We start from the raw sequence: 13,876 nt of genomic DNA on the forward strand, positions 1-13,876 counted from the left end.
TTTCTCTCCTTTCGTGAGAGACTCTCTCACCTTTGCGTGACACACCCTGATCCAGAATATCCACTGGACTCCGAATCGAGCTGTGTCGGCTAACACCAGAAAGGTGATGAAGCCATAAAGTGTAGTGATGTGGAAAATGTGTATAAATTTAAGCCTAAAAGTGCCTAAATGTAAGAGTGTGATGGTGAGCGTGAATGAACTCATTCCACACATGATGTCAAAGCATAAGTAAAGTACAATAAGGGTAGGATAAGAATTATACTAATACCAAGATTTGCCAAGAATTCTCGTCCACACAGAAGTCTTGCCACTAAAACCTGGAGGGGGCGAAAAACAAAGGTGAGTGGGTCTAAAAATAAACCTTTGTAAAACCTTTTCAAAACGTAATAACCCTTCACCGTAAAACAAGTATAGTTTCCAAAATATACATACTACCTATAGTATGAAAATACTTACCGTAACCAGCAATTTCTCAAGAATCTAATACGTCACAATATATTTTGTAAATAAACATCTAACGTCTAGAATCACATAATCTCGCATAGGACAAACATATCATATCAAGTGCTCATCGACATATGCTGACACACGAGTTCATGCAGAGATATTCTAACATCAGCAGGACTGGGTGTAATAATGATTTACGTTCTAGCACTACAACCATGTGAAGACTGGCACTATGCATATGACATACGAGTCCTAATTTCCTATAGCAATCTAGGACAGGCCTGACACCTACAATGGATCCAAAGTGAGCATACGGTGCGATGTGAACATATACGTGAAAGACTAGCTTTGGCTTGGGTGAGTACTAACACCAATGTAGCACACGATGAGCAGATAACATAAATAAAATCATACAGTGGTTAATCAATAATTCACGTCACAATACATGGCCATAGATATAATTAAGGCATCAATAATAATACGCATACCTATGCATCCCCTAGGACGTAGTATAACTTCATAATTTCTATCAATGTGCTAAATCTTATAAACGTTAAGCTAATCTAGACGTATTGTAGAAAATTCTTTATGAAATATATATATGGAAACTAACAAATATATATATATATATATATATATATATATATATATATATATATTATATAAAAGAAAAGACCCACTCACAAGTACTTGCGATGTCACATCCGTTCAAGTTAGGAAAGTCGGAGTCTCTGATAGTAATCGCACCTAAGCATAATATTGGGGCCCATTAGTCAAACTCAACTAAAACGACTAAATTTGGAAAAACATAGTGCATATTTGGAATCAAACATTGACTTACGCTGAGAAGGGTCTCGGACAAATTTTGTAAAAAGTCAACGGTCAACCCTGAAAAGTCAATTGAGCCACCGAGATGGTCTACTATGTCAAAACTTTGGAATTTCACTATGGATGTCAAAAATGGACTCGGGGCGTCAAAATTAGCTTAGGAGGGTTTTTGAGAAAATTTCAAAAAAGTCAACACGGGGAATATTCCAAATAATATTCCAAGAATATTCTAGGAATATTTTGAGCCCATTTCGAAACTGGGCCGGGCTAGAAACAACGCCCCAAAGGTTTGGGCCAAAGGTCATTTTTTTGTATCGGGTCGGGTTGACCCATTTGGGCTCGCGGGTCATCGGACCCAAAGAAGAAGAAGGCCGGAATTTGTGGAGGGAGCCCGGAAACTTACAATGTATATAACAAGTTCAAAACTCAACCATTTTCTATGGATCAAAAGCCAAAATGAAGTTTAGAGTATGAGGAACAAGAATCTATCTAAGTAGGGTTGAGTTGTGGCCGGAGTTGGTCGGAAAAAGCTTGTAAAGGCTTCAGGTCAACCTAAAAATCTGCAAAATTTTCCCTGAGCTGGTTCTACATTCAACCATCACAATAAATTTTCAAAACTACTCTAATTGTACACTAAAACGTGATCCAAGAAGGTTTAGGTTAGTTTCGAGGCTCATCTTCGCTGGGAACGGCGATAACTCGTTGGAGAAAAATACTGAACAATGGTGGCGCCATTGTACAGAGAGAGAATGAGAGATATCACGTTCCAGGGCTTGGGGTTCAGGACATAGGTTGATGCGGTGGTGCAGTCATGCTCGCAAAAGTAGTAACAACGCGGTGGCGGCGGCGTGTGGATCCCGGAGAAAAAGAGTAAGTGAGAGAGGGAGTAACAGAGAGAGGAATGAGAGAGAAGGGGAAAAGAAAGAGAGATCTGGGAGAGTGAGGGAAGAGAGACGTGGCAAGAAGAGAGTGGAGACTTTGATGTGGGTGTGGACCCTATGGGCCAGATTTTTTTATAAAATATTTAACATATCCCACTAAATATTATTAAATTAATAGTATAATAATAAAATATTTATAAGAAATATATAAAATAGTAATTTTCACAAAAGTTTTTTCGGATTTGTAGTTCCATAAAATCTTCGTCGTAACTTCGAATTCGATTCCGCTTGTACCTACGCGTTTGTACCGTCAAGTACTTTGAGAATACAGTAAAATAACAGCTCATACACGTCAGAAAAAGACGATCAATGAAAGTCAACAATCATGCCACTAGGGGTATTTTCGTCAATTCACTCTTTTAAAATAAATAAAACCGTAAAATTAAGGACGGGTTGTTACATTGCGTGTGAGTGATTTCAGTTATGTCGATCCGCGTCACCGCCGACTCTAGTTGTGGTTAGAGTCGGTGGCAGTTTCATCATTACACCATGTTTTCCTTTGGGTTTTCCCCTTCCCTTATCTTTCAGTTGCTTGTAATTTTCACCATCACTGCCTATCACGATCTCCCCCTCTTTTTCTCTCCTTGCCTGTGATCTCATCATGTTGAGCTCTAATCCCCAATCATATGTGTCCTCCATCCTCCCATTTGCATTGCCTTCCATCTTTTTATTCATTTGGCTCTATCATCTCTTTGGCCATACCTAATTCCATTCAACTACCACCGGTGCTCACCTCGATTTGTTGTGAATCTATGGGAGGGTGTGTAGAGTTTTGGCCCGTGTTCACACCAGCACCTTTGTTGACCCTTGTTGGTCCTCCTTGATGTTCACCCTTGTCGGCGATGTTGCTCGTGGGATCTATCATCATGTGTGCTTCCTTGGTTCTTGTTTATTGGTTCGGTTCATGGTGGTGGTTGTTTTGGCGGGTCTTTGAGGTTGATGCGGCCTTTTACCTTGTTCATGTTGAGGTTCTTGTTAGCGAGATCTCTGGTGCTCGATGATCAGTGGTAGTAACGGCGACAAGGTTGCTAGGGTTTTGTTTTTGTGTGTTTGTTGTGGACTCAACCTTTGGGTTGGGTTTTGCTTCTGTTTGTTCGTTATGGGCTTAACTTTTGTGTTGGGTATTTTGCTTTGGGGGTCCATCTGTTGATGTTGTGCTTTATTTGTAATTGGGCCTCTATGTTGTGTATGTATGCTTGTTTGTTAATGAAACTTTACCCCTGACCAAAAAAAAAAGGTTAGATTTGGTTTAATTATGCTTTTAATTTGAGACTTAAATCGAAACAATCTGAACTATGACATTACATTGGTTCACAGTGTAATTTGAGACTAGAACTGAAAAATGACCGCTTTTAAAAACCTAAATAGAATTGAGATTTAGGGTTTGTTTAGAAGTGCTTTTAAAATGATTGAAAACGCTTTTGGTGAAAATGTTTTTGAAACCAATTCTCAGTAAAAATCAAGTGGTTCCTGAAAAGCTTTTTAAGTGCTTCCTGCAAAAAAGCACCAATCAATTAAACCAAAAATATTTTCAGTAATTTTAAAAATACTTCTAAACGAGCCCTTACTGAACGTCTCTTGCTTTAAAAAAGGCATGACGAACCAAGAAAACAGTATAGCAACCAGCAGCCGTCCAAGCCCGACATCAGCCCTAAAGTTATATCAGGTCATAATTCTCTACTGAGATTAGACCCAATCCAACTCATAGCGGCTTTAGTCCAAATAATTTCAGGCTGAAAAATGGGCCTCCAGGCTATTTGACAACCCCTCTCTCTCTCTCTCTCTCTCTCTCTCTCTCTCTCTTCTTGAGGTTCTCATTGCCTTTGAACTCTAGCTGAAAGGGGGCAACCGGCAACGTGAACGAAGAAGGTTCACCGCCTTCAACAGCTCGCCGCCGAGAAACCGAACCCTGCAGGTTATCCGGCAAAACCGTAAGCACAAAGCTTCCCATACTCCAACTTTGTATTGCTTCTTATTCGGCTTTATTTTGTGCGCTCATAGATATTCATATTCCACCACTCGATGTAGAAGGAATTCAATGATTTTACCTTTCATGTTCGTGTTTATTTGTCGGGTTTATTCAGATTTTGAAAAAGCCATTCATTTTCGTGTTCCTCGGTTGTTCTTCAGAAAAAAAAGATTGAAACTTTTTAAACTTTGTGATATGTTGTTGTGAATTCTGAGTTGAATTGGTGGATGGGCAATCTAGGTTTCGAGTTTTTAACCGCATAATGCATGTTTGTGTACTTGATAGTTCTTAATAACGTTAAATTTTGGTTACTTTCTTAGCAACCAAGCAGAGCATCACTCTAGTTAATCACTGTTTTCTGTGGTTGTGTTTGTCCAACTATGCAGACATTGAAGCTTTGAAATACTTTGTTGTTTTGGCCTGGAATACTTATGAATGGCGTGGAGAGAGCTTGGCAAAAGGGTAAGTATTCATTTTTCTCGTAATGGACACACAAATCACACAAATGCCTCTATTATCTCTTTTGGCTGAATTGGTTTTGTTTGTTTAATATGGCTTGTAGTTCCTAAGGGCCGGTCTTTTAGCCGCCCCTGCTCCCTTTCTATTTTGCTTCACCCCTACCTTCGATTGTCTTATAATCTTTTCACTCATTCTTGGTTAAGCATTAAAAAAAATTGGTATTATATTTTTGTATGTGTATATATGTATCATGTATGTCATTGACATTTAGAACGTTTTGTGTGAATTTCTTGTCGCAGGGGTTACATGCCAGTATAACTACGGATTTAACTTCAAGACTACGAAGACATGCAATGGGATTTACATCTGTATCTACTGTTGAGGATGTAATAAAATCAGTTTCTGCTGCTGGCAGATGCTTACCAGGTAAACTAACATTGCACAAGGAATAACCTTCTATGTGATAATTTGGACTTCATATCTCAATAGAGCCTTAATCTTTATTCACTTTGTTTTTGTGTTTACCTTTGGAATTCAGTATACCTCAATAAATCTCTGATATTGAATGCATCTCTTTTTTGTAATAACTGCACTTTTGATTGCTTGTTGTTTCATTATATTTAACCACATAATTTTACCAGATCATAGTTGCATGTTTTGAATTGAATCAAAACAACTTCCAGACTGCAGTATTTATTTTTATTTTGGTAAGGTAGTACATTATACTTCATCCTTGCTCATTTTCTTAATTGTAGATCCCCCCTTTAGATTTATGTCAAGGAGGCTTGATTGTTGTGAAGGTTTGACAAAAGATTCCCTGATACGGTGAGTTGACCTTTCTGTTTATTTTGGTTGCTTGTTCATTGAATCCTTAAGGGTTGGGCTTATCCAATTTTGAAGCATTTGTTAGAAATTATTTCTTCTCAATTCAGTGTGTGTGAGGTACATTTTCTAATTTCAACCTTTGTGGTTGAAAATTTTGTGGTTAGATGCTATCATGCAAGCCCAGAACTGTTTGCCAGAAAAGGAAATGAAGACTCATTTGGTTTAAAAACTCCCAAGAAAGGGAAGTTCAAAAAGAGGGACCATAAGGCCCACCCTCCTGTTGAAGCTCCATATGTGCCTCCTAAACCACAGAGAACTACCAAACCTATGCCAGATAAGACGATCGAGATTTTTGAAGGCATGACAGTTGTTGAACTTGCGAAGCGTACTGGTGAATCAATACCAACTCTGCAAAGTATTCTTACAAATGTCGGGGAAAAGGTTGAAACAGAGTTTGATCCTCTCAGCATTGACGTTTCGGAGCTGATTGCAATGGTATTTTTCCTTATTGCCACTGAATTAATATGTTATTCTTGATTAATATATAATTTTATTGGTTAACAAATTTTAGTTTTTGAATCTCACCATATAAAATTGTGTGCATACATAAACTTGAAGTCAACATATTAAAAGTGTTTTTGGAAATTCTCCAAGACTGAAATATGCTTAAATGAGAAAATTTGCTTCCAAAGCCATTCTCACTTCTTGGAAGTTGGGGGTGGGAGGGCATGTTATTTGAAGCGGATGGCTTGTTATATGTTTTACTAAAAATCATTATTGGGAAGGGTGCAATCCACTTTTACAGTATGGCACTCCAATCAGGTCTTGTGACATTACCCATAGTTGGGCACTATATTTCATATAGTAATTAACTCAGAACTTTATACTTGCTGCTCTTTAGCATTGTTTTCCTTGAATGACGTGTATTCATTATGATATTCTGCATATTGGCCACTTTAAAAACTTGAATGAGTCGTGGATTAATTTGTAGGAAGTTGGGATCAATGTTAGGAGGCTGCACTCCAATGAAGGTACAGAAATTCTACCTCGGCCTCCAGTTGTAACTGTCATGGGTCACGTCGACCATGGTAAAACCTCGCTTCTAGATGCTCTACGTCAAACATCTGTGGCTGCCAAGGAAGCTGGAGGAATTACTCAGCATCTAGGTGCTTTCATTGTTGGTATGACATCAGGAGCATCAATTACATTTCTTGACACCCCTGGTCATGCAGCATTTAGTGCGATGCGGGCAAGAGGTGCTGCTGTCACAGATATAGTTGTGCTAGTTGTAGCTGCTGATGACGGGGTGATGCCTCAAACTCTTGAAGCCATGGCTCATGCAAAGGCAGCTAATGTACCGATTGTGGTTGCAATTAATAAATGTGATAAACCGGCTGCTAACCCGGAAAGAATAAAACTCCAGCTTGCTTCTGAGGGTTTGCTGCTGGAGGAGATGGGTGGAGATGTGCAGGTTGTGGAGGTTTCAGCGATAAAGAAGACTGGATTAGATAACTTGGAGGAGGCTTTGCTTCTCCAAGCTGAGATTATGGATCTCAAATCTCGAGTTGATGGGCCTGCTCAAGCTTATGTGGTGGAGGCAAGGCTTGATAAGGGAAAGGGTCCAGCGGTTACAGCAATAGTGAAAGCAGGGACTTTAGAATCCGGGCAGTATGTGGTGGTGGGATCCGAGTGGGGCAGAATAAGGGCTATTAGGGACATGGCGGGGAAGTTGGCAGAGAAGGCAAGACCCGCAATGCCAGTTGAGATTGAAGGGTTGAAGGGACTTCCAAGGGCAGGAGATGATATCATTGTTGTGGAATCTGAGGAGCGAGCTAGAATGCTTAGTGCAGGGAGGAAAAAGAAATTTGAGAGAGATAGACTTAGGAAGATTAAAGCTGAGATGGATGAGAGGAACGAGGAAGAAATATTAAAAGCAAAAAAAGCAGAAGAGTCTGGAGACGAGCCAAAGGAGGAACCCAAGCGGGTGGAATTGCCAGTAATAGTAAAAGCAGATGTGCAGGGCACTGTCCAAGCTGTTACAGACGCATTAATGAATTTAAATAGTCCTCAGGTGTGCCACAAGATTATAATAGTTACAATATTTTTCGAATAATTACTTGTTGCTTTGTAGGTTTTCCATGCAATGTTATGTGCAGTAATCATCTTTTGACATTGTTCTTTTTTAAAACAAATATAAACATCATCATCCTTTGCTGAAATATGTCACACTCTAAACTCCTTTTTGGATGGCAATACCTTTACAAAATGGTGCATTTAGAGAGGTTTTTGTATTGTTTTATACGATTCTCTTCGTCCTAACTAATCTTGCCACTCTTGATATTTCTTCAATTATTTGCCAGGTCTTTGTGAATGTAGTGCATGTTGGTGTTGGGCCTTTATCTCAGTCTGATTTGGACATAGCACAAGCCTGTGGTGCTTGCATTATTGGATTTAATATAAAGACTCCGCCCACTTCCCTCAGTTTGGCTGCAACTCGAGCCAATATAAAGGTACTAACCACTCCTTTTCTGATTAAAGCCATTTCTTAAGTATGTTACTCTCACTTTTTAAATGATCAGAAGAGATGCACTTAGTCAAACAGTCTATAGGATTAGGATACTACTCTCTAATTTTGGGCGTGCACAATTGGTGTTGAACTTTTATTTACTTTAGCATGCAAAGCTTGAAATTGAGTTATTCTGTTTTTGATGGCCTAGATAATGCTGCATCGTGTTATATATCACCTTCTGGAGGACATTGGCAATTTTATAGTAGACAAAGCCCCTGGAACTTGTGAAACCAAGGTTGCTGGGGAAGCTGAGGTGCTTAGTATTTTTGAGCTCAAAGGAAGGAGCAAGACCAAGGGACCTGATGTGAAGATTGCAGGATGCCGAGTGATTGACGGTTTAATGAGCAAATCGGGAATCTTGAGGCTACTTAGGAGTGGGGAAGTCGTATTTGAAGGATCCTGCGAATCACTCAAGCGGGAGAAACAGGATGTGGACACGGTAAAGAAGGGGAATGACTGTGGACTGGTAATCCAAGATTACGATGATTTCCGAGTTGGAGACATGGTCCAATGCTTGGAGCAAGTTGTAAGGAAGCCCAAATTCATTTCGTCAGCGAGTGGTGCTGCTCGAATAGAGTGCTGATTATTTTCTTGCCAGTGATACGCTGAAGTATGACTTCAGAATTTTGATCGTCTACTATTGCATTCTGGCGACGAGAAGAAAACTCGTGGCATTACAAATTTACAATCCATAAAATCTGGATTGATATGGTATTCATCTACTCATCCAACTATATTCTTGAGCAGAAGTAGGTTAATTTTCGCAAGCATGCCGATTTTGGAAGAGCGTAGTGGATTCATTCATTACTAAGAATATCGTTACACTAATTAATCTGTTGTACTATTGAGGAACTGTTGATTAACGAAACAAGGATTGGGGAAAGTGAGAAATTTATTTACTTTCTGCCTTGTATCTATGTTTTTTAGCTGTGCATCTGTTGGTCTCGATTCAGAACAGGCGTCGGCATGAAATGGACACCTGATCCGGCCATCACACGCCGGAGGTAGAGATGTCTACGATCAGCAGGACCTTGATCAATCTGGCCATGTTTTTCAGCAACACTTTCTAAAGTAGAGAACAAGATTTACCAGCACTTTCGAAACTGGAGAACAAGATTTTTACCGACATGCGGGGGTTTGTCTTTAGTGATTTGAACTATTGGGTGGTTCGACATTTATCTATTAAATTGGCAGTTGAAAAAAATAGTATTTCTTCAATTCAATTTTGGCTGTCCATATTTCGTAATATTGAATATGGCTGTCCATTTTTTGTAATAGTAATTGGCCTATACTATTTGAAAACAAAGGGCAATTTGATTCCACCGCCTACTATCTCTAGATTTTTTTTTATTTTTATTTTTTATTAAACATTCATCGCTTTTTAAGTTTTGATTAGACTACATTTGGTGGTATTTCATTCTCCAACTATCCTTTCGTTCCTTTATCCCATATTTTACGTGGGTTAATTCTATGTATTATAAGACTAAATATTATGGATAATCATACAATTTAAATTTTTAAAAATTAGAGATATATACATAAGAAAACAATGAAAAAATGTACACGAACCCATGCCAAAAAAACACAAGGGTAGTTTTGATATAGTCGCCTCTTTTTTTAATTTGTTGGATTAAACATTTGTTGCTTTTAAGAATTTGATTAAATATTTTTCCTACAATTAAGGTGCCACTTATTTTATAAGTAACATCTTTTTAATGCCATATTACATGATTTGCCATTATGATGTACCTTTAATTAATTAATAATTATCATGTTAATATCCCAAATCTCCTAAAATGTAGTAGATTAGTTTTAAAAATCTTAACACATCAAACATGATCTAACTATGCTTCTAACGTGCATTTTATTCCTAACTCCACACCATACAAGTAACTAACGTGCTATCTTCTTCTACAACCATTAGCAATTTTTTCATTTCATTGCTTTCCTCGATCGGCCGATCAAACCCTCTTTTGTTCTCCCTTGTTGGCCATATTCATTTCCTTCATATTTCATTTTATGCACACCTCTTGATTTGAGTATCCATATCAAAGGGTATGCTTTTTTGTTTTAGCATACTTTTTACCATCTTTCCATCTTTTTCACATACCATGGTACATTTGGGAAATAGAATTTAGTGATACATTTTCTTTTAATGGATAATTTGGTATGTTTCAAACTGATATATTGGTACGTTTTAAGTTAGAATGGGTACCATTCAATTTAGCATCGGTACATTTCAAGTTGTTATTGAACTTTTCAAGGTGAAATGGGTACGTTTCAAGTTAGCATCGGTACATTTCAAGTTGTTATTGGTACGTTTCAAATTGATTTAATTTAAAATTCATATTTATATATGGGCATGTTTCAATTTAGCATTGGTACGTTTCAAGTTGTTATTGAACGTTTCAAGGTGAAATGGGTACATTTCAATTTAGCATCGGTACGTTTCAAGTTGTTATTGGTACATTTCAAATTGACTTGAATACGTTTCAAATTGATTTCAATTTAAAATTCACATTTATATATCTCATGCCGAATAGATAATATTGGTGATTTAAAATTCACTAAATCAGTCCAAAGACTCCAAACTCATCATTTTTATCAACAACTTTTATATTAAAATAATAATTTTATGATGTGAAAGAGCCAACAAAAGGGGTATAAACCCTGACACCAAAAAAAATTTCAAAATTCAAAGTTTATAGATAATATTGGTGATTTAGTTAATAGCCATTAATAATATCCCTAAAAAAAAGGTATAAATCTTGACAAGCCAAAAAAATTCCCGTTATCAACTAAAAGGATAAAGTGGGAAATCAACATATAGCATTTTTATTTTAAAAAATAAACTAATGACATGTTGACCCTAAAAAATTACAAAGCCTATGTGGCGCGCATTCTGAGTAACTAATGAGCTAACTACATCCTTTGATTGATGCGAGGCATGCCAACTCGTCGGCCGAGCCTGGCAGAGGAGTACAATTTGTTGATGTTGCATTGAGCGCGTTGCTGACTTCTCGAGCCTGAAGATAAGGCTGCTAGTTCTGCGAAGTTCACGAATCGTCGGCGCCGGATTCGGTCACAATGATTATATTCATGGGAGTATAAGCACGTCGAATCGACACCAGACTATATGGACACAAGTACTCAAAGGAGATGTATGTCTTGATGGTAAATGTGGTTCGACCGTCAGAATGCTGAACTCTGAAACTCACTTGTGAGTATCCAATCATAAAATCACTTGGCATTCAATGTGCCGAATGTCGTAACTCGTAACACCTTACTTCGCCAAGAAGGCTAATAAGATGACCTCTGCCAATAAGGATTCGGAAACCCTTCTCGACCGAGACTTGGATAGATAACCAGTTGGCTTTGACGCAGTGCTGTTTATCCAAACTGAAGATGCTCCTCGGTTGGCTAATTCTACAGCAACAGTACTGTTTATCCAAACTGAAGATGTTCGCCGATTGCCTTCATAGTGCTGTTTATCCAAACTGAAGATGTGTTGGCGGAAAAAGAAAATAAAAATTCTCAAGATGTTTGGGAGGTTTGTGCAGGGCAATTGTGTGTTGAATTTGAGGGGCATGAATGATGCACTCTGCTCTCTATTTATAGTAACAAATCCTTCTTAAGATCAAATTGAAACCATATTCGGATTAGGACTTCTTATTATGTTCCAACTTTATCTCGATCAATCATACTCCTATTAGGACTTTGAACTCACCCCCCATTTTTGAGGCTGTATTCATTGCCGGCCGAGAATCCATATTGCACTAGGCCCCCTTATCGTATTGGGATTTCTTTGACCCATCCACTCATCCAAACTATTCCTTCTGGCAATAGGACTCGACCACCTTTACTGAATGGCCTAAGACCATCAGGCAGCACATAGTATATTTGGAAAAGCTTTGGGCCAGACATAAACCTACACTCGGCCCAATAATATTATTTTGGGCCCAAACATTGCCCCCTCGCTTCTGAGGTCTTCGGCCTAGAATCCCCTAGCTGATTTTTGACCTTGAAGAAGCAAACCCTACAAGATAACTACGGGATAATGAAAAGCCTTACGCATCTTATCCATCGATCTCATTTATGAAGCACGATGGCACAATCCGAATTCCCCTGCACGTCTTGCCGTGTGTCAATCCCTTGGTTAACATGGCAGCTCTTAATCATGACCCTTAGAAACATGCGTCAACCGAAACGTCTCTTCCATATTAATGCATTAAATCTGCCGCAACACGCAATCGTGTGTCCTCAAACCACGAAAACCTCGATTCTCTCCCGGAGATTCCCTAGATATCCATAATGATTAGTGATTTCCCGATCGATTTCGCCCTGAAATTTAAAAATCAAACGCTTTAGAAAAACAAACGCTTGACCTTCTTCTCGAAATGCCTATAAATACCCGAATCCCTTCCATTTGCATTTTACACTTTCTGAAACCTTGAAACTCCTCCCGTCATTTCTGCCTTCATAACCCCAGAAAACCCAGAAATTCTCATCCCAGAAATCCTTCAAATTCTCCACAATGGCCTCCAACACCTTTATTTCCGAGCTCGCTGATGAATGCAACAAATGCAAAGGCTTAATCGATCGGAGCGCCATCAAAACTCTGCGCTTCGAGAGTGATCTAAGCACCACTCATAAAATCTTAGGGCCACTCTTCAAGGATGCAGTACCATCGTCCATCACCACACTCTTCAAGGCTCACTGCTTGACACCCTTGCTACAAGGGTTCGATTGGTCAAAATGAGACCTAACAAAACTCCAAGGAGCTTGGCCTACGACCAACGACAATTGGGCAGCCTGGGTCGTTCGAATGGAAAATTTCTTCGGTCAAGAATGGAAGGCTTTTGGTATTTATGATGTCATTATACTATCGACCATGGAACTGGTTATGGACAAGGAATTTCTTATGGCAACGTTAAGTCTCTGGTGCTCGGCCACCAACACCATGATCCTTCCGTTTGGCCCTCTTGGCCCCACCATCCTCGACGTTTCAGCTACTCTTGGGACTTCTTATTCTGGCATCCCAAAAGATGTCGCCCTCTTTGGATGCCCGTTAAATCTCTACCTCAAGGCGCTTTTCGACGAAGGAGCCGTCGAGACGGTCAAGAGCCTTCGAAAGAAGAGGTTCAGAAGTTATACAAGAACTTTTTCAACTACAACACCCTCATCCTCCACTTCACTGGCTGAGGAGAGGCAAGTCTAAATAAAGGAGAACACGAAGCCTTCCTATTTTACTGGTACAACAAATTTATTTGTTGTACCAAGTCAAACAAGTGCCTGGTCGAAAATATATCAGTGGCCGAAGCCCTGGCTAGTGGTCATAACCTGGCGCTTAGCTCAGCCGTTCTCGCCAATCTTCTTCGCTGCCTGGGCAAGACGACCATTGGCAAAATTGACCCAAACCAAAATGGTCATCTCTGGGTATTCCAACTCTGACTACAGGTCTATTTCGCCACACTTCTGCTAGAGATCTCCAACTTCCAACCCACTACCTCGCTCAGCCTTCAGGTGGCATCCCGGTCGGCGCTTCCTCACCAGGCCGAAGAAGTCTTCAAATATCTTTTCGGCCTAGATGTCCTCTCTGACGATGAGTTTTTAGTGTGTTGTCGTCAAGAGGACCCTTGTTCCATCAGGCTTCCAACATCAGCATGGAGTGAATTAGGGATCGATCGTGTTAACACGAGACCTTCCCCTCGGTTGTGACTTTCGCTGAGCGAGTTGGGAGGTCTACCACCCCCACTTCACTGCCCAATAACGTGGCTACCTCCTAGGTTGTCCAATACCTCTACTTACTTTCCGCTCCCTCCTAAGCTAAGAACGCCT

At 39.4% G+C, this 13,876-nt stretch overlaps 1 protein-coding gene across 1 annotated transcript; it reads left to right on the forward strand.

Annotated features, from left to right (window-relative positions):
* The first annotated feature begins 3,910 nt into the window (after window positions 1-3,910).
* Window positions 3,911-8,937, forward strand: LOC137710548 (Translation initiation factor 2, small GTP-binding protein). The gene is made up of 8 exons (XM_068449611.2): window positions 3,911-4,147; window positions 4,572-4,647; window positions 4,944-5,070; window positions 5,400-5,469; window positions 5,634-5,964; window positions 6,461-7,540; window positions 7,830-7,979; window positions 8,187-8,937. The coding sequence occupies exons 2-8, from the start codon at window positions 4,621-4,623 to the stop codon at window positions 8,619-8,621; spliced, it is 2,220 nt and encodes a 739-aa protein (XP_068305712.2). The 5' UTR covers window positions 3,911-4,147; window positions 4,572-4,620; the 3' UTR covers window positions 8,622-8,937.
* The last annotated feature ends 4,939 nt before the right edge of the window (window positions 8,938-13,876 follow it).

Source organism: Pyrus communis, chromosome 6 (assembly GCF_041283825.1).
Source record: "Pyrus communis isolate YQ-2024b chromosome 6, ASM4128382v1, whole genome shotgun sequence".
Lineage (NCBI taxonomy): Eukaryota > Viridiplantae > Streptophyta > Magnoliopsida > Rosales > Rosaceae > Pyrus > Pyrus communis.

What these genes read in the sequence shown, in the direction of transcription:
- LOC137710548 (XM_068449611.2), top strand. Translation starts at nt 4,621, where the DNA reads ATGGCGTGGAGAGAGCTTGGCAAAAGG. An exon ending in TGCTGGCAGATGCTTACCAG is followed by an intron (nt 5,071 to 5,399) that starts GTAAACTAACAT and finishes TCTTAATTGTAG; the next exon opens with ATCCCCCCTTTAGATTTATG. An exon ending in TGAATTTAAATAGTCCTCAG is followed by an intron (nt 7,541 to 7,829) that starts GTGTGCCACAAG and finishes ATTATTTGCCAG; the next exon opens with GTCTTTGTGAATGTAGTGCA.